Source organism: Mytilus edulis, chromosome 14, assembly GCF_963676685.1.
Source record: "Mytilus edulis chromosome 14, xbMytEdul2.2, whole genome shotgun sequence".
Lineage (NCBI taxonomy): Eukaryota > Metazoa > Mollusca > Bivalvia > Mytilida > Mytilidae > Mytilus > Mytilus edulis.
The window spans coordinates 15,217,143-15,244,553 of NC_092357.1; the positions used below are offsets into that span (position 1 = coordinate 15,217,143).

The window sequence follows — 27,411 nt, forward strand, 5'->3', positions numbered from 1 at the left end:
CATATAATATTTACCTTCCGAAAACCTCTAACGCACTCCAATGCAAATGCAGCGAAAAGGCCGTGATAACAAATCTTTTGTTTGCCATTCTAATATAGCGTGCAGCTTTCGCTTTTTAAACAATAGCAGATTAAGGTAGCACAATACAAAGATTTTATAACTACAACTCCCAAGTTTTAAAATGCTGTAACTTTCTTAATAATGCTTCAAAATTTATAAAAGTGGTAGTTTTGGATAGCTAACAGATTATTCTTTCAAACTAATGCAATGTTAGTATTATGCAACAATTATGTAACCAATTATAATGTTAACTGTGTCTAAAATATTTTTCACCAAATTTTCACTTTCAAATGAAATTAGCTTCTGCATAGGTATCCCTAGAGGGTTGATTTTATTATATGTTGTTCCTATGGCCATTATCTACAAAAGGGTGTCTCAGATTTCAGATAGAATGTATAGAACAAATTTTACACCTAATCAAACATTATCCTCTTTTGTGTGGTTAGGATGTTTACACTAATTAGAGATTTATGAGAGAATGGAATACCATAAAGACAATTTGAGACACCCTTTTGAAGCCCATGATGTGTTGATTAAGATTACGTTAATATTTTCTGTATAGTTAAAGAAATGATGGAGCTAAATGCATTCAAGTGAATTGACCCAGATTTTGCCACTAATTACATAATAATTGATTACATAATCATTGCATAATAAAAATATTGCAACCATTTAAAAGATTAATCTTTTATCTATCTATATATACCTTTTTTATTATTTTCTATGCATTCATAAAAAAGTTATAGCATTTTAAAGGTTAGTGATTGGAAGTAAAAAAATCTTTGTATTGTGCTACCTTAAATGAGTGATTTATCTAATTTAGCCTAGAATAATTGATGCATATTTATAGGTATGACATATTTCAAGTTGACCTTCGAAGTTAAGACTTTTTCTAGAGGTTATTGAAAACAAATCATAAAGGCGATAAATAGGGATCAGTGACTCGCTTAGCACACTCATTTTCACTTCTGTTTTTTTTTTATTGATGTACTTGTCCTATTGGAATTGAAGTAATTCATGCAATGCATAGATTTGAAACAATTTTCAAATGACCTTGTTTGCATTTTTTCGAACTTTATTTTGAACGTAAAAAATAGTTTTTTTTTATGCTATATTATATAACATCAAAGACTCAATAATACATGGACAAACATAGGTGCCTGGGGTATTTTTAAATTTTAAATGGAACTTCCATCTCCTGCATTTTTTAAGAAATGTTTGACATCTTTAAAATGTTTTTCAGTTATTCATCTGGGATAATAACTTAACCTTCCTGTAAAAATACGATGCGAGGTGCTTTTATTTGTTTAATGTCAACACGACGTTTGATTCATAGAAATGTCACAAAGCATACAAAAGAACATAACACAATGCAATGGGATTAACTTGGCAACCTAATTGGAGTGAAGCAGTCACATAGTGATACGACATCGTTTCTAGACTAACAAGTATTTTTTGTCTTTTAGTTTTGTGTTTTTTCTGGTGCCTAGTGTCAATGGAATCAGTGAAGCTTTTTCCAACTGCATTTCGTAGTTCATTCCTATTCTAAGCTTTTCCCGACTACCTTTCAATACATATTTTAAGATTAACATATAACACCACCGTACACGGTATTGTGACTGGTTGAACCCTCGCACACCTGCTGAACCCGACCAGTCAATACTCATGATTTTCAAAAGGCTGTTTTTGGTTTGTTAATCTGACGTAATTGGTCCTTGTTTCTACGTAAAGGCCGTTGATTATTTTAAACTTTCTAGTAACAGTCTGTTGTTTCGTAGTTCTTTTATATTTGATACGTTTCCCTCAGGTTTAGTTTGTAACCCTGATTTGTTTTTTTCTCTATCTATCTATGAATTTCGAACAGCGGTATACTGCTGTTGCCTTTGTTTGTTATACTGGTGGCCTTGAAAGAGACTCCAAATCATTTTTTTTATCATTATCGAAGGCCATATATTACCAAACACATTTTTAAATTATCATCTTTGGTGGATAATGTTGTCATTGGCAATTACAAAAATGATCTTTCTTGTTCTAAAAATGTCATGATACAGATATTGTAATAGTATGCATATCTATTACTCAAAACAGGCAAATAAACATAAAGTGTCATCACACAACTAGTGATCATTTTGCGACTTTAACTTGTTACATGTTCATGGTTTATGATAAATCCTTTCAAACATGTACATACATGTTTTTTTGCCGTGAAAGTAAACAATCTGAACTCCTGTGTCCATTTATTAATGAATAAAGCCATCTTGCATAACAAGTTTATTTATGTTGTAGAAATATCTCCATATTCCACGTAGTCTTTACAACAAAATTATTTTTACCTGTGTACGCTATTTTTTAACGGCATTCTGTCCAATGTCATAGTTGTCTTTCTGATTTTGTTGTAAATATTCCCCCCTTTGAATTGATTTATGTTTTCTTGTTTTTTGTTTATCAAGTTAAACCATTTCAATTGATATTGTATACCACAAATCTCAATGTGAAATTATATATTTTTTTAATACACATTGAACGACAAAATGTCTTCCTATGTGACGTTTACATTTTCTGACGCCAAACACGCGAAGCAGTGAAATTATTTTTTTAATTTGATAGATGCTTTTTGTGCTATTTTGTAAATGTTTGTTTGTTTTGAGATTGCAACACAGTGATGACTGTTGTAACGGTAATACTATGTCTGTTTTGTTCACGCACCGTTGTAAATATAACGGAATTTGATTCGACTGCCATTCAAGCAATAGGTTTAGCGATATACAACCAGGTTCAATCCACCATTTTCTACATTTGAAAATGTCTGTACCAAACAGGAATATGACAATTTTTTTTTTTGTCAATTCGTTTGAAATGTTTTGTTATTTAATTTTGCCATTTGATTAGGGACTTTCCGTTTTGAACTTTACTCGGAGTTCAGTACTTTTGTGATTTTCCTTTTTGGATGTCGTACTTTGACTTATAATGAATTAAATTAACAACTTGTGACTTGGATGGAGATTTGTCTCATTGGCACTCATATCACGTCTTCTTATACATGTTGTATCTAGATATCTTGAACCTGAATGATACATTCTTCAATAGATATTTAGCAGACAAATATCAATCAATCAATCAATCAATCAAATAATCATTAATGACTCATCGTTAAAAATAAAAAGAAGATTTGGTATGATTGCAAATGAGACAACTCCCCACAAAAGACCAAATGATACAGAAACTAACAGCTATAAGTCAACGCACGGCCTTCAACAACGAAAAATCCCATTAGCCAACCAATACACGTAATCAAATTTAATAGATGAATGACTACATTTTCACATGAATTTCAAATTTAACAAATGAACACTTCCTTGGAGATGTAGAATAGTTCTTTTAAAAATAGCTGCAGCAGATGTGAATTTTAATCATAAGATCATAACAGAGCAATATATATATTTGCTAGTAATGTTAGTTCATATTAAATAAATCTATAATTTTCATTAAAAGCATCTAAATTTAACTTAAACTTAAAGGTTCATATCAATGTAGGATCAATTGAGAAAAAAACATTTATGCTTCAGATAAAATGTCACAAAATTTTCTCCTGTATCAGTTTCATTCGCAGAGTAATATCAGAGAATTAACAATAATGGTATTTTGAGAACAAAAGTCATCAGATATGATCCGAGACCACAATTATTTTGTAGTGCATTTCTTTTAGAACATAAATGAAAATTAAAAAAATGAAACCTGCGCTTTCTCAATGAAAGTTTACAGTGTGTTGTACTACTTTTGGGACAAATTATATCAAAATTTCAGAAAACTTCATCGGCTCTAACTCAAAATATGGACAATTTTATGTTTAGGGCGTCTTGAAATCTTTTGACAGCTTCCGAAGTGCTAATTTTTCGACTTTTTCAGCTTGACCAAATCACTACTTTCCTTTAAAATTATGTACTCAATTTTTTTACAGTGTAATTTCACCCCATTACTTGCAATTTGAGGTATTATACATGGAGAAATAAATTTGGAACAGGTATAAAAATTAATGGCACGTTACCCACTGTCAACACTAGGGACTATATTTGTGGACAACGAAAATCAAGGGACGACAATTGTGGTCTCGGACCATATGGTTAAAATTTGTATATACTGTTTACTTTCAATTTCAGTGTAAAACTATTCTAATGTCACATGAATACGTAGAATATACGGTGCTTATAGTAGCAAGTCCCTAAGCAAATAACAAAATTAAAAGCTTAATCACATCAAATGAATGAAAAACAACTATTTTATTTCTTGCTTGGTACATTTATTTTCTTAAGTAAAAAATGGTGGATCAAATCTGGAATTATAGCTAGATAAACATCTCTAACTTGTATGATAGTCGCATAAAATTCCATTCATTTATATTGACAACTAATTGTTATTAAACAAACAGACATAATAGGTTAAAAATAATGCAATCATTATCATAGCACAATAACACAATGACGGGATTTACAGGTACAGAGCTACGTAAAATGGATGTTACCAAAAGGGCGTAACAGTAAAAAAAGGTAATTTATAAAGATAATTAAAAGTATACTATAACACGTTATTAAGAAATTAAACAACGTCAGGGCATAAAATCGTGCATTATTTGTGAAGTTGATACGGAATATTTATCAAAAAGTTTATGTTATCTTCCGATGACCTGTTTTTTTAGAAAAAAGGATAAGACGTTCTTTGAGATACCCCTGGTTCATCCATTTTCTGCTCAGACACTGATAATGTTTCAAAAGTCTAAGAAGCAGATGCAAGCTATTGAATACCAAATAAATTTTTAATCCCATATGTATATTGTAACTACGATGGTTGAAACTGTTAATTTCAAAATTAAAATCGTCTCGTTTGTCATAGATTATTAAACTGAGATGACCGCTTATGCTAAAACATTTCTACTCCTTTTTGTGACGATTTATCGAAATTTCGAATCGTTTACATTCCAGTCATTTGATGTGTTTGAGCTTTTGATTTTGTCATTTAAATAGGGACTTTCCGTTTTGAGTTTTCCTCGGAGTTCAGTATTTTGTGATTTTACTTTGTACAGTTATAAGTTGACTTACATTATAAATTCATAGCACAATATTAATTTATCTGGAGCAACTTTGAATTTGAATATAGTTAAAGATACAGTATAATCTTTAAAAAAAAAAGGCACATGTATTTTAATTTAGGGTTTAAACAATAAATGTTATTCGATATGTTGTGTTTTTGTTGTTAATGGGTTTTTTTATATTTCGTGATGCCGAACGTGACCTTTGATTGATTTGGTAATTATTGCATGGTCCTTTTTTTGCCGATAAGTTCTTCATTTATGTTTGTTAGAGTACATCCTTGGCTTTCAAATTGTTAATAATGAAGTTGAAACAAGGAAAGTGCGATACATGCAATTAATTCATTATTATTAGTATTGTTTTCATATTTTACAATATTATGGATATTCATTTGATACATTTAATATACATCATAATACATTAATGCTCACAGCAAAACAACTTTACCAATCTTTTATAAAAAACATAAAAATTATTGTAAACATCCAAATGGTAATTTTATAATGAAAATAATATCAATAAATCATTGAATAGAGTAAAGTAATGGAAATATATGAAGCGTATTGGATATTCAAACCTTGATGATACAATAAAAACAAGAAATGTGTTTCTTGATTTAAAAATGAATATATATTTATATATTTTTCATCTCGTTAAATCCGTTCGTCTATAAATCAATTGCAGCACAGGCTTCAAATCTTTACTTGTGACATTACCAAATATTACTTATCAACCAGTATGTGCTTGCCGTTACAAACACGTAATTGTAATAAGAGTCATAAAACTTTCAGAGCACTTGAATATAACTCTTGTTTTTGTTTGACTGGTGCTGCTAAATTTCAAGATTTCGATTTGCTTAGTCTATGATTCTCTAAGTTGTGTTTTGTCTCTTATTGTTTAACGGTCTTTGCAATTGCATTTTCATTATAAATTTCATGTGCCTGAAGTTGGTTTATCGATTTCACAAGTCAGGATTTCTAAAAGACGAATATTTGATAGAATAAAAAAACGACACAGTTTAAGCCTATATGACCAGAATTTTCATCTTACGCAATCTTTGTCAATTGGAGCGACACTTGGTGCGTACACAATGTTAACCGGCAAAGCATGACTCGTCAGGCATACAAATATACTACCAGTACCAATGTCACAACAAAGACCATCCTCATCGGAACTCTTCTATTGGCAGTTCAAAGATTGCGCGATCAACACACTTGTTACTAGAATCTCTGGTATCGAACCAGAAGAGACAAAAACATCATTGTTCAGAGCATAAGTTAATACTCTCTTTTGCAGGGTTAAAAGAATTATTCTATTCAATTTCAAAGATATAACATAGAGGATAACAAAAAAATGTTATCTTCCTGATTAACAACATATGTCTCCACTATCATCGCTCACTTCCGAGTATTGGTAAAAATCCGAGATATTGCTACGTTTTATATTATTTACATTCCACATTTCTTAGTATTCATTTGTTAATTTTGTTCTTTAAATATTTTTGTCTACATAATCTTGTCTAATATTTGTGTCTTATAACTGTAAATGACCTTGCAATGTCGCCCCTTAGTTTTGACGTAATGAAATTGAGTCTTGAACTTTGAAGAGATCATAACAGTATAATTTATCGTACCCGGATTCGAATTTAAGTAATTAGTTTTTTAAATATATTTATTACCGGACGAAGGTATTTCCCATAAAAAAAATATTGTTTTTATGAATAGTATTCTTTTTAAATCCCATACTGTAAGGTTAACATTTAACAGTTTGAAAGCAATTTTTGAGTATCCGAATGTCTTTGCTAAATCAGATTTGAAATGTTAAAAATCTAACATCTGAAAGCCGATGACAAAAGATAAAAAACCATGAAGAGCAATGTGACTAAAATGTGTTTTTAATAAATTACAAAATTTACCAAAAGTAACCTTGCCTGAAGGAGTTTGAACCCTTCGTTTCTTTATATTTCGTTAATTTTAGAACAAAGAATTGATGAACCATGCCTAAAAACAGAGACTATCAAGTTCATAATATGCACGGGGACAAACATTCAATTCGAAGTGGCATCAACAAAATATTATTTTAGTAAATTGAACGACACACTTTCAAAAAATACTTTATGTCTGTCTGAAATTTTTAATTTGTATTCCAAAATTGTTAAACAACAGTATTGAATCTAACTAATACTTTATTGGGATACCGTTATTATATTCTTTTATAAAGAAATCTTTTTTTTTCAAATTTGAGAAAGTTGACCATTTACAAATGAGTTACACTTTAATATTTTGCATATAAAGTATTTTTATATGCCAACAACATTAAAATGAATATCACAATGCATAATTATTCAGACTTCGAGCAATCATCATTTATTTATTCTACCAAATTGTCGGGCTCTATGGTTTGTTTTCGATTTCGTAACTAACAAAGACACGGGTATAATTTGAGATACATATAGATTTATGAACGAAAAAAAAAAAAAGAATGTATAACAAAAGATTTATAATGTATGTCAGAAGAATTATTTTCGAGAGTAAATTTTCATCAGGAACAATCACTTATAAACAATTGCAATTCAAAGATCGTCAATTTTCGAAATCATGTAGAATCTTATAACAAAATGGGGCATTCAATGAGTAGTCTATTTAACGCTATTTAAATAATGATATACAAGAATGGTACAACTGAAAAAATGTAATGCATAATATTTTATGGTGTTTTTTTTTAATATACAAACGATAAAAATGTAATTATTTTTGCATCACCGTGTAATGTTTTGTTAGAAATAATAAAATTCCCTTTTCAATCTGCAATTATACCTTAATATCAAAATGAGATTTTAATTGGACCTACAGGTCGTATATGGGTTTTCATTTATATATAACCGTATATTATTATTGTATCCGATATATATTTACTGAACAAACGACAGAAATGTCGTTAGAAGATTTTTTGGCAACATCGTTTTTTTTTCTGTATACAAACAAAATACCCTTTTTAATCCGTAATTATATTTTGATTGATGTGGCATAGATGTTACATGAAGGTATACCCAAATATACACAAATACCCGACTATGTCGTCATTTAAAATAAATACATGTAATATTAAGGTAAATATATTGCATATGCACCAGGTAAACAAAGATTGCTGACTTGAATACTTAACAAAAAAAAAAAAAAAGATGTGTCTATTTGATAAGTAGTTCTTGTCGTCAGGGAAGTGCAAATAACTCCACTGATTGGTCAACACAAAGGGGTGACTTTCATCAAAGTAGGGAAAAATATATAACCTACATGTATAACATGTATAAATAGCAAAACTCTTTCGATCAGTTTGCATTTGGAAGAAAACATTTATGCAAAAATTCAGCAATGAAGACTCCATTCAGTCTGGTCTTCGGCATAGTTTGTATTTTGCAAAGGGCAGATTCTCAAGGTATGTTATTTAAAACAGCTATTTTTTTTCTTAAGTTATAGGTAAGTGGTTTATTTTGTTGGACAAATTCAATTTAGATATATTATAACGGTTCTAATATTTTCTTATTTTCATTGATTGAGATTAAAGGTTTCAATTGTTTTTACTTACTGGTATATGAATTGTGAAAAAGACAACTCTGCAACAGAAAAGGGTTGTTTCTTCTTCCTTTGTTGTTTATTAGGAGTTTAAGCACACCTTTTTGTAACTTTTGGCCCTCAATGCTCTTCAACTTTGTTCTTCTTTTTGCTTTCGAACTTTTTTCATCTGAGGGTCACTGGTAAATCTTGTGTGGACGAAACGCAAGTCTGGTGTATTAAATTTTAAAACCTGGTTCCCTTTGTTAGCTATTATTCGTGTGTTTCTTTGTCCTATATGTTCTCCCATCTATTTGTACTGTAGTCCTGTCATGTCGTGCTGTCTTTTTAAAGTTATATTTAACATTGCCATAAAAGCGGCAGGTTTGGCATGCCACAACACCAGGTTCATCGCATCTTTTTTTCTTGAATTGTCCCGTACCAAGTCAGTAAAATTGCCATTGTTATAGTATAGTTCGTTTCTGTGTGTGTTACATTTTAATGCTGTGTTTCTGTTGTGTAGTAGTTTTCCTCTTATATTTGATGTGTTTCCCTCAGTTGTAGTTTGTAAACCGGATTTGTTTTTTTTTATCAATCGATTTATGAATTTCGATCAGCAGTATACTACTGTTTCCTTTATTTGTCTTTAAATTAATGTTATGTTTTCTGAGGCCATTGAGATGATAGCGGTATTTTTTGTAGTACACCTTTAATATATTTATCGTATACCGGTAGAACGCATATATAGTTTGAACAGCGAAATGGTAACAATCATATACCCTAATTTCTTATCACCAACCCAGTAGCCAGTGCCTTGGCACTGGCATGAAAATACGGATTTTGTGTAATTGAAATTTGCTACAAAATTTTAAACTATCTTAAATTAAGAAATGCATCGCCCTCATGCAAAGCTCTGATTCCGTGTCCGAATTTGGTTATACTTTTTTCCTATATTTGGTTTCCTTTTAATACGCTTTGAATTTTAAAATAGTTTTACCTCGAGCATCTCTGAATACACAATGATTTCATCTGGTGCAGAACAATTTGTATTGTTTACTAGTATGTTGTTACTATAATATGTTCAAGATGTAAGTTTGATGTATATTAATAAATGAACTAACAAGTCACGATACAAACAAATGGAATACCTACCATTTAAGAAGAAGAAAGAATGCGCCTTCTGTTAAAAAAAATTGAAATGAATATTGTCTGCAATTGAAAGCGGACGTGTTTCACTACGTGTACTTCTATATTATCAGGTTTACCGAACGGATCATATTACTATGATATCGTTTTGTTTTTATCTCGCGCATCTTGAATGACATACACTTATCCCAGTGCAAAAACGCTGATGTCATTAGTTTATACCGTCGAATATAACGATAGACATAATATTGATATGGTATTTCATACTCGAGTAATTGTTTTCGAATACATTTTATATCAATGATATCACAAGTGAAGGGAAATGTTTTTTTTATAACAGTAGATACCTGTTTTTCTCTATATCGTTTCACGTCTAAATGTACACAGGTTGCTTTCAAAGTACGTGTACATTTAACAAAATGATCGTTTGAATATGAAGTCAAATAGTAGTGATTCATTCATAATGCTAGGAATACATGTTTGCTGAGTTGTAATCTTAAGCGATTGTGTGATCTTTCTATTTGTGCCCATTTTTATCGATGACCTACATCGTAATTCCAAAAGCCTATTTGCTATGATTTTAAATGCGACATGAAACTTTGAATGACGGGGATGTGAAAGTTTAAAAAAACAAACATCATGCCATATATAGCATGCTAGCTAAAAAGCAGAAACATTGACGTACGTCTCTCATATTTTATATTTGACATAAAAACCACATGAACAACTAATAAAATTTAAATTTGAAAAGACAAACGTAATTGAAACAGTTTGTGACCCTACAGAAACACATAATCTGTATCTTTAAGAATAGATACTCATCAAACATTAGTTTACTAAATCTACTGGAGGTAATATTACTGATAAATGACTAAAACAACGTACATAACTTGTAAATTTTAGTGTTATGATTATACATTGCATTGGTTCTTCATCGATGGTCTCGTGGTACTGCGTTCGCCCTACTAGTAGAGATCATGTGATCGATCCGCGGCTTGTTCAAACAAAAGACTTGCGAATTGGTATTTGTTGCTTCTCCGATAAGCATGCGGCATTAAGGGATAAGAACTAGCATGCTAAAGTACAGCCTTGCGTATTAGTCTAGTACATTACAGGGTGAATATTCATACAACATCAACATGTTTCAGTCCTGAATGTGCTTATTAATTGCTCACCAGACACAAAGCAGCCACGCATCATCGTCATCAATGCCTTGATTGATAAACCCATTTCCTCGTATTTACTGTTGGTAACAAATATTTTTCTGGTATCGACAATGGAGATATCATGACGATATACATTTTTATACTTGAAAAAATATGTCTGATTATGTTATATAAATGTGTGCTCAAAATAGAACTATAGTACAGTTTTTCCAGATTGCTTGTTTAAATTTATTAAAACCTATGCATTTTATTTCAAAGAAATAAAAGTTTAATAGGTGTTTTATTATACTAAAATTAAAAAAAAATATGGTTTTCATCTTTTTTCTCGTGCATTTAAAATCTGTTCAAATCTGTTCTGATCAAACATCCCTACCAGGCTGAACGTGCGCGGATCCTTTTGGTATAGTAATAACAAATATAAACGATATGAATGAATCAAATAGTATGTATTAGCAATTTTTGGAGGACTAACCGATATACGTTTTATATATGTTGATGACTTTCTAAAACGTTAGCATCTATAGTTAATAATTTCATAAAAAAAGTATAAAAAATTAGTTATGAAATAGATATGTGCTAATTTACTGATTTTCACGTTGGGGTTAACACGCAGGCTTGACATTGAATGACGGAGCAAATTATTCGCTGTTAAATTCAATTTTTTGTCCTTGTAAGGCATGTGCAGGGTGACCCAAGAAAAGCGGAACATTTTTCTTGATAGGTTTTGCCAAAAAATGCTTTCGTGAGTATAGCTATTACCAGAAAGAAATGTGTGTAGAAATAAATAAATTGAACAAACAAAACTGGTTCCTAACGATGTGTCGTTTCATTTATTGTCTGTACTTATCACAACTGTAGACAACTATAACGTATGGTCCTACATCCCTATTGTTCTATTTCAATCAAGAAACAAAAATTTTTTTTTTAAGATATCAAAGTGATATTCAAATTCATATTATTCTAATTTCATAAAATTGCAAATTATAAAAGCGAGGTGTTTACATGTTTAATGGGCCGATTAACTCAGTATAATTAGGATGTAGTATACTAACAACCGTTAATAAAAAAGCTGTTAGACGTAGAATAACATTGTTCAAAGCCACTTACACTTATTTCAACCAGGAATACCAACAGTCAATAAAACAATAAAAGTGACAGTCTCAGTTCATTCGATTGTTTTTTCAAGTGATATGTATTTTAAAATTGTATTTCAAGACAGTTTTATCACTTCCTCATAACATATAAGTTACACCTGTACATCTATCACGTGCTGCAAATTCTTAAGAAATACAGAACTTATATAACTTTGGTAGTTGTTTATGTTTAGATAAACTGCCCTTTTATGGTTTTATTTTCGATTGTTCTTCTACATGCTCTAGTAGACGTGACTTTGCAAATAATTTTTTTTGGTTCATCCTGGTCTAGGCATTGGACTTTTTTTGAAGTTTGCCCTTGTTTTAAATATAAATAAGAATTAATGTGTAACATGTTATTAACCTAAACCTTTTCATATGGACATGCAAACTACTACTTGGTTTCAAATTGACGGTTATTAGGTTAGAGGTTTGAGTTGTAGAAAATATAAAACATAAAACAACACTATAAATATTTAAAACAAATGACAATGTCTAGGCTTATATCTAAATGTTATTAGTTGTTATACATTTACCCGATATACAATGAATATTTATCATGTGTATGTATCATTCGGCAATCCTCGGTAGAATCCTCTGCTCTCCTTCTATGAGGGTACGGAATCGGCCGAGTTGAGACGAATGGTGTAGGTATAGTTTAAATGCACGGAGAGATGATGAAAATCACAGGACTGTTTTTATGTCGAGTTATCTCCATTTCACAATATGTTGTATGACGAAATTAATCAGCTTTGAATTCAGTGTACATTTCATTGACATTTCAAAAACTGATTAAAATAATGTACAAGATACTTTTTTATTGTATGCAAATTAAACACATATTATCAATTTTTTTTTGTAGTATACAGAATGTTAAAAATAATAACGATGTTTTAATATAAAAATAAAAGTGCATTGATTTCGATAGTCCCAAACGCTTTTCTGAATTTATGAAAAGGAAGCGATATGTTATAACGAATAAAACTATGAGATACATTCGTGCGGTTTACTGTGTATTTATAGGCTATTTTTAATGCTGTCATTTGTCCTGTTTGTGATCTGTTAAGCAAAATTCGTTGATAGCCGTTTTTTGTGGTGCCTCATAATTATATACTATTTTTTATATTGCTGCTAGACATACATTTACAATACCAAACATCATACTCCACAACTAACAAACATGACAAATGGATCCACGTTATATTTTTCAAAATCCAAATAAAATACTATTAAATGCCGTTCGTTCACTTTTTTTTCTGATAGGAAAAATTCAATGAACTCCTTCGCAATACGCAAATGATAAGGATGAAAGTGAGTTTCATCTCATAACATTTTTTTTTAATTTCCTGTTCAAACAAAGCTTGTGATGAGGATGCTAAATACAGAACGTTTGATGGATCTTGTAACAACCTTGAACATCCAGAATTCGGGAAAGCTAATACTTTGTTTGAGAGATTTGTAAATGAAGATGGAAACTATGTATTTGATTATGCAGATGGTAAGAACATTATTGTTTATCTTTTTTAAAGTTATTGTGTCTTTGTTTGGCCACGAACTTATTTTCCTTCAAAATTCCTGAATTATCATACAAATGCTGTATATATTTCACAAAAAGATCAAGAGCCATCACATCAACATACATAAATGTTGTGTATCAATACTAAATTCATACGGATATTTATCAAAAAGAAGATGTGGTATGATTGCCAATGAGACAACTATCCACAAAAGACCAAAATGACACAGACATTAACAACTATAGGTCACCGTACGGCCTTCAACAATGAGCAAATCCCATACCGCATAGTGAGCTATAAAAGGCCCCGATAAGACAATGTAAAACAATTCAAACGAGAAAACTAACGGCCTAATCTATGTAAAAAAATGAACGAAAAACAAATATGTAACACATAAACAAACGACAACCACTGAATTACAGGCTCCTGAATTTAGTATATCAACAAAGTAATGACGTCATTGCTTCGAAATATGTTCGATTAAATTACATTTCTCCTATACTTGGAGTACCGAAATCAATTTGACAAGATCTATTTTTTAATATAGTATTCGATATATGAACTACAGAATCATTGAACAATAAGTTGTAAAGGACACAACACTTTTTCTGCTTTTCATCAATTTAAATCACAACTTTATCATTCTGATGTTTTTAACATTCCATTTGTCATAAATACAGTTATGTTGTCTCGTTTTCAAATTATTGAGTTTCCTTTTGTTCTAAATTTTAGCATAGAAATCATATATAGAAGTTTTAAATTTAAGTAATTACCGATATAATTTCCAAATTAACCTTATAAAGAATATTTGGTAATCGCTTTCCATTTTTAAAAGCGTAACATCTACCTGAGTAAATATAGGACTTAAGCACATGTAAACAATCATTTTGTACATTTGTACAAATTTGTAGGAAAAGGATTACCCAGAGTTGCACAAAATGGTAACGAATTACCAAACGCTCGTTTAATATCCAAAGCAATAATGGACGAAGATTTAGGACCACCTAAACAGAGTGATAAAACCAGGTCTGCCCAGGTTGTCTCACACGCTCAACTACTAGCTCACGATGTCTTTCAAACTGAGATACCATGTAAGAACTAAATAATAATTATTCCGTCTTGAAATACCGCCAATTTTACAGAATATGGATATAGGAAGATGTGGTGTGAGTGTCAATGAGACAACTCTCCATCCAAACAACAAATTTGCACGGCCTTCAACACGGAGCCTTGGCTCACACCGAACAAAAAGCTATAAAGGGCCCCAAGATTACTAATGTAAAACCATCCAAACGGATAAACCAACGGTCTAATCTATATAAAAAACGAGAAACGAGAAACACGTATACATTACATAAACAAACGTCAACTACTGTACATCAGATTCCTGACAGGTGCAAATATTTGCAGCGGGATTAAACGTTTTAATGGTACCAAACCTTCTCCCTTTTTCGAAACAATAGCATATCATCACAAGAAAGAAAATCACACGATAAAATATCAATTGGAAGGCTTAACTCAATCACAAAACGTAAATTAACACACTATGAACGAATGAATTTGATCTGCGATACCTAAATGCAAATGCAGTTAATAAAATATTAGGGACACACATTCAAGGCCAAAAAGCAAACAAACAAGTCCGAGCAAAGCCGTGGCAAGACATCACTGCGAAATGTTAAACCCTTCGACAATAATGGTTTGTTTATACATTTGAAATAATTATTTCCAACTTGGCTTTTATCAGAATCATTTCTCAATGGTACCGTAGGTTTTTTAAAAGTATTGGACAGAAGAAAACATATTTGAATGCCACATTTGCAACTTAATAATTATAATGCACATTTATAATTTTTTCAAATGGCTATGTAAAACTTACAAACTAGGGAGGTAGAATACTTGCCAATACTTTGACTAAGAAATTATTCATCAATCCAAAAACGATGGACATTTACACAGTATTGCTTATGTTGTCTGTTAGTAATAAACGCATACATCAAAGTCATAAAAATGTATAACTTGTTGGTTACAGACGCATACATCAAAGTCATTAAAAATAAATAAGAAAAATGAATCAATCGTAACGACCAGTTAAGGAAAGACGTACATGACGTATTTGACAGGCTTGGGTGAGATAAATACAAACCGTGGCTGGATTAAACATTCTTTTATTTGTCAATCCTCTCTCATCTTGGTATGTTACTGAATAACATGTGCAACTCTAAATGTCATATCACAGATAGTATTTAAAGTTAATGTTATTATTATTTTGAAGCATTTGCTGAGAACAATTGCTGTGAAAAGCCAAACAGAAATAAGTACGTACTTAAAGCACGTGTCGAATATATCGACAACTTTTTTCTCTGTCTATTAATCACATTTTGAAAATCAATTGAAAATTCTAGTTCAGCATTATTTAACAAAAACAAAATATATCGGAAAAAAAGAGTCATAAGGTATCAAGTGGACAGTCAAAACTCGTATTTCGAAGAAAAACTAACAACGTCATGGCAAAACAATAAAACGTAGACAAGACAAGACAATACAGTCACATAACACTATAGAAAACTAGAATGAGTAACACGAACCCAACGATGAAGAAGGGGTGAACTCATTTGCTCCAAAAGAGTTAAAAGTTTCTTCTCAACATTTGGAACTACAAGTGTTGTTCATATATTTGATTACGAGATGAACTTATGCTTAGAGATTTCATGTTCATATTATTACTATTCAATGATCATAAATAATTGTTATGAGTATTCCATCTATGGCGACATTGTCAACGTTAACTTTAACTTACCATTAAACAAAGACTTTATGCTATGGAAATCACCTTGCCCTTTTTACCGTCATCTCTGTTTTTCTATTATAAAATATGATGCTGTAGCAAAAATTAAATCTGAGATATTGGTTTTACAGAAGTCGTCAGTAAGTTTTGATCTTTTATCTATGTTATATTCAGGATTAAGAAATTTAAAAAAGGTATTTAAAATATGTTTTCTTTACAGTCTTGATTTTTGCTTTCCACTTGAAATCCCCAAGAATGATAAGGATTTGCCACCAGGATGTATTAACTTTGTAAGATCAAAAGGACAAAGAGACGAAAACGGAGGTATGTTAATTGTTAAAATTAAAACTATGAATAATTGTTTTACCTAAAAAAAATCCCCCTTTTTAGTGATTATTGCCCAATATGAATATAAATTCCTACGATATTGCAAAATATTGTTTCTTAGCGTTACAATTTGTTAGGCCAATTCTAATAAACTGCATAAATAAAAAATAAGCATGACTTTTTTTAGAAACTGATAATCATTCCGAATGTCATTTAAAGCATACAATTGTTTTGCAGTATTCAAATACAACAGTTGCAAAATGCCTTGTTAAGAATACAATTTTCATGTCAAAAGGCAAACACTTTCCAATCTGAGGTTTTCTAAATAATTTAACATGTATATGGACTTACCACACTGGGCACACATTTTGTTCAGAACTGCAGCTCAATATCAAGATATCATTTGTTTTAATGAAGTATTTATGTAACAGTTAATTGTAACTTCTACGACGATTTAGTTTCTGTCTTATTTATTATTAGAATAGTATTTAAAGTACGTGTATTTTGTTTAATGTATGAAGTTTATTAATATCACAGTTAGACAACAAGTTAACCTAGCAACAGCCTTCGTTGATGCCAGTGTTGTTTATGGCAGTACTCCAGAATTGATCGAGATTTTGCGGGTGCCTGATAGCTGTGAGTATTTTAGCTTTTTTTATAATTGTTTTTACTATTAGTTATTAAGTTATTAATTTAGTGTTTACTTAATGTGCAAAAGATATACCAATAAACTGAATAAGCAGCGATATTTTGTTCAATGCCTGTTCAAGATGATAATCTGTGGGATTTTGTTTACTTTAGTCTGTTGCCTTTTTGGCTGCAGTTAACATCAAGTGCACAATATAATTATCACACCCTAAATAAAATATAATTATCTCTTAAAGATCAAAGTATACAATGTTATAATAGGTCAATAACTACCATTGAAGGAATCTTATTTAAACAAAACAAAAACAGAAACTAAAAAAAAAGCGAAAAATACAAAACATATTATATTTTTAAGACTAAGGTTCATTTGTTTTGTTTGATAACGTATGTTTACATTTGACTGAGAAAATAAATTGTTCTGTTTGATAAAATATGTTTTTCACTACAAAAAAAACATAGTTTTAATAAACCCAATACACAACTGTTGTAATTACAAAGTAAAACACTAAACGTTATTTGATTGTTTTTTTCAGATTTGTTGAAAACCGATGACAATCTTTTACCCTCACCTGCTGGAGTAAACTCATGCTTTAAACCAGTTACACCTAGCAGATGTCCTGTCGCAGGTATTGATCATTTCCGATAAACAGACAAAAGATAGCAAAGGGACATTCAAACTCATAAGTAAAAATTAACTGACAACACCATGGCTTAAAAAAAACAGAGACAAACAAAATTACTAAAAATAATAATACAGGAAAACTAAAGACTAATCTACACGAACCGATAAAAAAATTGGGGTGACTTTAGGAATCTGGAAGGGTTATTAGATCTTGCTTCACATTCCGTACCCGTCGTGTTTCTAATGGTAGTACACGTCCGATAATAAGACGAAAGTATTCTTATGTATATTCAAGTATATATACATACAAATAAGTTACCTACTTTAAGTCAATTACAAATATCATTGTTTGCATATTCAAGACGGTATACAGGTTGATAGTTTGATTAAGTCAACCGTCCAGAAAAAAATAAAAAACGTTCACTCGGACATCAACATGTCATCAGTTTTTTATCGGTGTTTATTATGCAAGCAATAATATTTTACCCCACAAGACTACATATTGTATTAATTGAAAATTTTCGTGGAACTGTTACCTCTTTTAGGCAATCGGTTAATGTATCAATACGTATAGCGCTATTCCAACATTCTATATTTCTATGTAGCTATTATAGAGTGAATAAACACAGACTAATTAGCTGCAGGAAATGTAAATGTATCCCTTGTATAATCATGTTTCTAGTTAAACGAAAAGAAAAGATATCTAGCGCCTGGAAAATTGTATAGTTAATTCAAATGCTTCTTACTCTTATTTTATTTTGTCTGTGTGATGTCGTTTTTGCTTTCCAAGTCGTTTTATTTCTATTTCATGTAAATTTACCAAATTTTTTATTTTAACTATACTTAACACGACCTTCGATTTCCAACTGCGATATAGAGTTTTTAGTACACAATGTTTTTAAAATCCACAATATAAAGAATGTAATCACTGTGGCATCTCAACCTAGAGCTCCAATGGTAATTTATTGTCAGTGATATGTTTGCTTCTTTTCTTAAGTTACAATAATTAGTTCTCCATTATCGTGCCTGTTATACCCTTTACAGCCTGTTGACATACTGTACACACATGATATCGACATTGGATGTTTCAATTTTGTATTTAATCTTCAACATTTACGTATCACTTGTTTCATTTTGTAGGCGACAATCGAGTATCGGATGTACCGATGCTTAGTGTTCAGCATTTAGTTTGGCATAGGGAACATAACCGCATTGCTTCAGAACTGCGCACACTGAACCCGCATTGGAACGATGACACTGTTTTTCAGGAAGCGCGGAAGATAGTTATAGCTATGTTTCAGCATATCACATACAATGACTTTTTACCTCTTATTATTGGTAAATCTACAATGGAGAAATTTGAATTATTTTCGGAAGATGTTGACGACGATGTGTTTGATGACCAATATGACGATGATGTTAATCCACAAATTCTAGATTCGGCCAACGTTGCTGCACATCGTTTTGGTCATTCTCAACTAACAAACGAACAGAACTTTGCCGACGAAAACTGCAAAACAGTGACAGTCAATAAATTGGAGGATATCTTTGAAAGTCCTCGACTTACTCAGGAGAATGGTGGAGTCAATGTTCCTTTTATTGGAAGACATTTAGCATGTTCCGCCAGTAACATGATTGATAAGTAAGTCATAATAGGGGGAAAGTCTGAAGCCTGTTGTACTGTGGTCGGCTTTTGTTGATGTGGTTAATGAGTGTTGGTTCTCGTTTCTCGTTTCTCGTTTATCTATATATATTTATATAGGGAACATTGTATTGATTAACTTCCAGTGATGTTTATTACATTGTATGCAATGAAATGATATGTGACATTTTGTCTGTTGTTCTAGACATAATGCAACTTTACTCATATCGAGTATTTCCACATCTGAGACAAAGATATATTCTGCAAAATTTTACGAAGTGCCAAAATAATCATAAAGATTAATAGGGTGAAATCCATGTTGATATTATTTCTGTTAGGGGGCGATAATTCTTTTAACTTGAAATTATTTCAAAAGTCAATAGCACATGTATCAGTAAACCATATTCAAACAATATCCGAATAGTCCATCCAGTAACTCAATTATAGTCATACCAATGTCATACTATTCTAAATACACAGTTCGACAACCAAAGTTCTTTTTGAGATGGTCGCTGTCAAATATTTGAAAGACGTGTTTTTCTTGAAAAGTCGTAATTATTCAAACAAACTTAAAGGAAAAGCGGAAAAACTAGAAGGAATCATATCATTGCAAGAGGTATTGAACGCATACCTTTGGTGAAGAAAAATAGTACCGTTTATGCTATCGATAATGTTGATATTGAAAGTAAATATCACCAAACTTTATTCAATATAATCGTATGTCTATTCTTAATTAATTAGTATTTCATTTTAGCTTCATAGTCGATGGGATGCGCAACAAATTATTTCGTTTACCTGAAGCACCAGGATCTGATATTGTCGCCAGAAACATACAGAGAGGGCGGGAACATGGAGTGTCCGGATATAACACATGGCGGGAACTATGTGACCTTAAACCTATGAAATCATTCAAGGAATTTGGAAATTTTGGAAAGGCACTTGAAGAATTATATGAGTAAGCACTAACGGTGATAACCCCCTTTACTCTTTTTTGTTGTTGTTGGATTATTTATAGCTTTTTCTTTTCTTTTGACGTTGTTCTTTTAGTGTTAACCGCAATTGCTCTTTGATTTTGTTTATTGCTGTATGAATGTGAAGCGAATGATTTATTGGTAATTATAGACAATTCATCAAAACACAAATAAGATTGGAGATCGTTTTATAGAAACCTTCATTCCCATATTTGCTAAAATTATAATGAAAGAAATCATAACTTTATCATTACCAAGTTTCAAAATCAGGTGAACTTATGATACTAATTCTATTCCTACATTCGGTATACAGGTTATAATACTACACATTGTACACTTCTGTAGTACATTTACCCCCTTTGTTTTCAGGGATCCCGATGATGTAGATTTATTTGTGGGTGCTATGTTAGAAGAAGACCCAAAATTCAATGTTGGACCTACGTTCCAGTGTTTGTTGGGAATGCAATATCAACGAATCAAACGTGGCGACAGGTTTTGGTACGAACGACCAGACGAGGAATTTTCATTTACGAAAGGTAAACAGAACGAACGTTATATATTGTCTATTCTTAATAAGAACAAAGTAGCAAATATCATACATAGTTATTTGTTTTAAATTCCATTCTCTTTTCACGCAAGTGACCTACCAAATTTGACTATTTACCTGGTTTGTCATAAAATGAGCAACACGACGGGTGCCACAGGTGGAGCAAGATCTGCTTACCCTTCTGGAGCGTCTGAGTTCGTACTACTTAGTTTCAAGTATTCTATGTTGTGTCTGGTGTACTATTGTTTACCTGTTCATATTTTTCTTTTCTAGCCATGGCATTGTCAGTTAATTTTTTTATTTTAATTTTAAATTCCTCTGGTAAGTTGACTGTCTCTCTGTTATCTTTTGTCCCTCTGTTACGAAGAAAGTAAAAAAAAAAAAAAACCAATCCTACATATTTTCTTTCCTTCTTTTCTTTTAGAGGAAAAAGAGCTAAAATTCAAATTATATTTCAATGAAATAAAGTATTGTTATTAATATCATGGTTACATATCAAGGTTTAAGAAAATCGTCAAATATACAGATACAAACATTGCTTTATACATTTTGACTTGACAGTATATTAGTGACACGAAATGCTTCAGAAAAAAAGAAAAAAGAAAATTATACAATTCAAATAAAGCATCGGTGAATTAACAATCTTAAAACAATTTAAATCATGAAAATATTTTCTGAATAATACAAACATGATAAAAGCATGATAACACTGCATAAATAGGAATACCAGATCGATTTCAAAATTATATCATTTGTGTTTATTTGTGTTATATCGTATAAAGAAAGATAACCACATGTTAAAACTTTGTTGATTCATGCTCCCTAACTCCATTGTTTATTCAGAATCTGAACTGTTATGATTTAATTGTTATAAATTGATCTTGATTAATCCACCCCCATTTAGTACTTGGTATCTTAGACAATTTTCGATTAACATTAGTGCTCGGCCAGTAATTTGAATTGACACAATATGTTATTCTTGATTCAGATATATTAGCAACACCGCACTTGTTAATACATCTTGTTAATTAACCACTTCGGTGAATCAAAGAAAGTTTCCCGATCGCACGTCAATACATCATGCATGTTTAAGACTAAACAGTGTTAGGTCAATATGCACACGAACCCTGTTTTATTTTTAACTTTTAAAATATTTCAGTTTCATAAGAACTCACTTTTTCCTAATTACAGGTAGTACAGTATTTGTGCCATCAAAGCAATTTTAATGTATTGTTTCACGTTAAAAAAACAACTTCAGAAAAGGCGAGCATTTCTTGTCAAGAAAAAATCGTTATCGAATTATCCAGTTTCGAGGGCAGAACCTGTTCTCATGTGATTGTAAATGGTATAACTGATAATTGATTGTTGGTTGAAAAAAAGACATCATTAATAAAACTGTCATTATCAAATTCATACTGAAGAACGATGATCAAGAACCATTTTCTTAGAAATAGTTTTAAAAAAAAGAGGTCAAAACCAGATTTATTTCCCTTAATAAGATCCAACAAATATACCTTTTTATTTTACAGTGTAAATTATTTTTCAGAGCAACTAAGATCTATAAAAGAAAATACACGTGTATCCAAAATATTTTGCCGTAACCTTGGTATTAATACTATGCAGGAAAATATGTTCCTCCTCCCACAAAGAAAAAGGTAAGTAAATATTGCAATTTTGTTACAAACTGCCAACTTTTGTTACCAAAACAAAATCGCGTCGAAAAAACAAATATAGACGAATTCGAACGCTCAAACTAGCATAAATCATGTTTAGTTTCTTCCTTAAAAAAAACTTGAGTCTATGTCTGTGTTATATAGTCAGTTTATAACTGTATCATACAAATATGTCATACAACAAAAACATATAATGCATGGTATCTTTGCCAATGAAAGATCAGTCAACCAACAGCTGGATGACGTAGATAAAGATAACTGTTCACCAATCGGCCTTTAACAATAAGCAACATTAATATCATATGGAAAGCTATTTGGGGCATTGGCATGACAGAATGTTTAACTATTCACACGACACAAAGGGACTCATGAATATATATTACAATAAATTAAAGCAGATATGGAAGTGATGAACAAAGGACAATTGTCGAATTACAAGCTTTAGCTAAGATAAGACACATGAACAAATATGTATTTATATTGACATAGCGTGTTGAGCGAATTTAACATTACTTATATGAAAATAAGGGGACCTGGTACAATTACCAGTGAAACAATTATCGTACCGAGTAAACTCAATTATATGTCACCATACGGCCTTAATTATTTTTGAATTTACTTTGCTTATGTTTTAAAAGTTTAAATAATACTCTAAGGCACACATTGTGTTCAACAAAAACAACATAATATAGTATACAAAATTATTAATTCGTCAATAAATATTAAAAAAGCCAATGTTACCTGTTTGCAGAAATTAGTAAGATATGCAATTCATTGCCTTGTTACATCTATATAAACCTTACGAACAGTAGCAGGTTTGCATTCTTTTTCAAATATTTTCTATTTTGTAAAAGAATAACAATATAGTATATGCCAATACATATAATTACTGTGAAAGTACTTTTATTCGTGGGGTACCAATTTTCGTGGATTTCGTGGATGACTTTATCCACGAATTTAAGTGTCCAACGAAATAAAACAATCATTGTCCAAATAAAGACATGGAAAGATCCCCTTTAAAATTAAAGGTTTGACTACTGATATGATCTAGAGAATAGATTGAATAACCTCGAACCTGTGAAAATTTTAATAGCAGTCACAGAACTACAACTGTATGCAGGATTATACCCATTTTATCTTTAATAACCTTAAATCTACAACTTTTTTTTCGATGAAAGTCAGATTTCCGGTATTGATATGCTAATATGATAAAGTGTTCATTTTATATCCTCATAGTTCTCGTACATATGGGAAATAATCATTTCATGCTGGGCTTGATTTTGATAAGAATTATTTGACAATTCAAGATACGTTTATAGCATTTGTTTACGATACTGATTTCTTTAGGTGACATGTTTATGGCCTAATTAACACTTTTGATGGTCCTTACAGGTACTCTGTTGATCAATCTATTTGGGTTAATTAGTGTTGTCACTACAATTTACACGGGTCAATGTTTACTTTGCAATTTCCTTCAATCCAGGCTATTTGTAACCTTCGTTTCTAAAGGCTTTAATTTTTCATTTTTTTTTTAGAAAACTAAAATCCACGAATTTAAAAACCCACGAACATGTAAATAATGCTTAAACCACGAAAATTGATACCCACGAATTAAAGTACTTTCACAGTAACAGAGCTATATATATTTCCTTTTTCTGTTTTGTACTTTGTTAAAATGTAGTCTCAGTTGTTATAAAAGGATGTTTTTGTTTTTGCTAGGAACAAGAGAATACCTTGTGACGATATACCTGACGTAGATTTATCTCTATGGAAACAAGCGCCATAGCTATTCTGATTATTCATCATGTTCACGACAGTTTTCTTTCATTTTCATTTTGATATGTTCTATGAGCAATATTGTGTTTATTTTATTATTAACATTGATTCTATGATTCCTTGATAAACATTGATTCTGTGAATTCTAATTTTGTATATTTTTTTGTTATCTGATAGATAAAAGTTTAAATTTGAAGACTTTATTGGTTATACGTGTACTGTACATGTTGTAAAAAAGCAGAAGATGCCATTCAACAAATATGATTATTCCAATGTAGATAACGATGATAACGTCATAGCTTTGAAAACAAGTCATGCATTAAAAAAACTAGCGTGGTATCGAAAAGATGAATATAATACACAATGTTTATTTCTATAGAATATCACCCATTACTTTCAGCTATCATAGTCAAGAAGATTTGAATTTAGCACTTAAGAATAAAGTACGTTTGGAGTTTTGTGTCATTTTTGCTTCTTTTTTCCATGTACGCGTTCAATGCTTATTACAGACTTCCATCAGTAGTTTACTCGTTCAGCTTTTCATGAAAATACCAAGCCCTTTAACGCATTTCGAATAAAAAATAAAGGTAAAGATAGAGTAAACACCAACATTCACAAGAACTTCAAATTGAGTAAACCATAGTAAACGTCTCTTTTTTGCATGCTGATCAGGCTTTGAAAATCAGTCTATGTGTGACAATCAAGTAAAAGACAATATCAGTAAAATTACAGATCAGACTTATGTATTAATATTTGAAGAAGGAATCAAAAGTCCGCTAATCTGCCGAGACATTGACACATCATATCATTCAACCAAATATTGATCGAAGTGGAACACGCATGCTCTTCACTTACATACTGTATTTGGCATTTTAACTCTCTTGATTTTGGCGTCAATGACGCGTCTCTTGTAAATTAAAACTGCACATAATCATAATTTGAGATATTTTTGGTCGTCGTCGACCGCATCACAATCCTCCTCATATTTTGTTGATTTTATAACTCCTTGGTAACAGTCTGAAAAACGTCATCTAACTTTCAAGGAAAAGGTTTTTTGATATTTTATCTCAGTCATTAGCCGGTTGTCTGCTACTAAATTATACTCATTTAGAAACAACATAATATGAACAGTACTCAGTCGCATGAAATCCAGCATAAAAATCATTTGTTGTGTTGACATTTTTAATGACTCCTGCTATGCATTCATCATCTGCTAATACGCAATGTACATACAAGTTCTCCATTTGAGTTCTACAATGTTTCCAAAACAAAAACACACTTCTACAAGTCTGACGTTATCTGACAGATGACACACGTTTTCTGTTTAAGGTTGATTCGTAAAATGTAGGACTTATTTGTATAATATTTTTGAATTCATATCAGATTATCAAACGAGAAATATTCTTTATCGTCCTAAATGAACTCATTTGTGTTGTTTGACTAGCAAGTGTTCTAATTATTTTGTTCGTTAATAGAATATGTACAATAAACATGACTTTCCATATTATTGCAGAAAACTTATATTGCGTAAGTTTTTTTTCATATTATTGAAGAAACCAACAGATAAAACCTATCAAAATGCTCATTCGTTTGACCACCAAATTTAGAAAAAAAAACATCAAAGCATAATTCAGACCAACAGTTTTTTTTTATAATGTTAGTTCACCCTTAACGTATTTTCACTAGCCTCTAAAAGGATAGTGTCCCTCTCATATTGGTCAGTTTGAATGATATCCTGTCTGCCCACAACAAATTCGTATCCTAACGGTTCTTTTATTTCAAAATAATGTATAGAAATTTATTATTTCCTGTAGGAAAAATCATATAAAACAGATATATAGCAAGATCTTCCACCTATTACTGGAGATAAACAAAACACATCTTCACTCAACAATAGCATCAGTCAAGTAGTTTAATTAATGCTGAACGATGGTTATTTTTTTTTTTTTGAAGTTTCAAGAAAAATATTTCCATCTATTGTCGTTAATGCTACTCACCAACTCATCATTTGGAGCATTTAGTACCATCAAAACAAACTTCAAATGAGCACATTAACGTTATCATTTCTATTTCACCCATGTCAAATGACACATCTGAATTTGATTGAGTGTATTTTGATTGTATGCTACAAATTAATTCTGCAAAGGTTCTATTTGTTGACTCAGTTTTTCAAACTTCTGCAGTATTCTAGAAGTTTAATTTCTATCGTTTTTTTTTTTGGGAGCTTCAATCCTACAGTGTTCTAGATGTTTCCATGACAACCATATATACAGACACTGACATTAGAATTATCAGACATTAAGATAGTTGTTTCCCAGAAAATGTCTGGAGCTGTTAGAGTGACACTTTTATTTATTAACAACATTATACTAGACAGTAAACTGATTGGATACATATATATTTCATTGAATTCTGTACAGATAAATGAAAAGACAAATGATAGGACATATATCTTTATCAATTAAGTTGACATTTCAATAACATAAAAACTCTTGTAAAGTTGTATAATAAATCTTCTATAAATGTATTATTGACTTTTGTTTTTTGCTGTGTACAATTATAAGATGAATTCTGGCCATCACAATGGTTAGAAGTATAGGGGGAGGGTTGAGATCTCACAAACATGTTTAACCCGCCGAAGTTTTTATTGTAGCAAAGATGTTTATCAAAAAATGTATAACACTCGATTCAGATATTGGACTCATAATTATATTTCTGTCTATAAACGACTGATATAAGGGGCGTAATTCTTGGCCAATA

General features: G+C 30.9%; 1 protein-coding gene across 1 annotated transcript; it reads left to right on the plus strand.

Moving 5' to 3' along the window:
- The first annotated feature begins 8,463 nt into the window (after positions 1-8,463).
- LOC139503893 (salivary peroxidase/catechol oxidase-like) lies at positions 8,464-24,851 on the plus strand. Its single transcript, XM_071293893.1, has 12 exons — positions 8,464-8,579; positions 13,501-13,638; positions 14,569-14,748; positions 15,933-15,975; positions 16,666-16,769; positions 17,310-17,408; positions 17,954-18,046; positions 19,183-19,684; positions 20,439-20,639; positions 21,025-21,191; positions 22,749-22,857; positions 24,595-24,851. The coding sequence occupies exons 1-12, from the start codon at positions 8,516-8,518 to the stop codon at positions 24,659-24,661; spliced, it is 1,767 nt and encodes a 588-aa protein (XP_071149994.1). The 5' UTR covers positions 8,464-8,515; the 3' UTR covers positions 24,662-24,851.
- Positions 24,852-27,411: the final 2,560 nt, after the last annotated feature.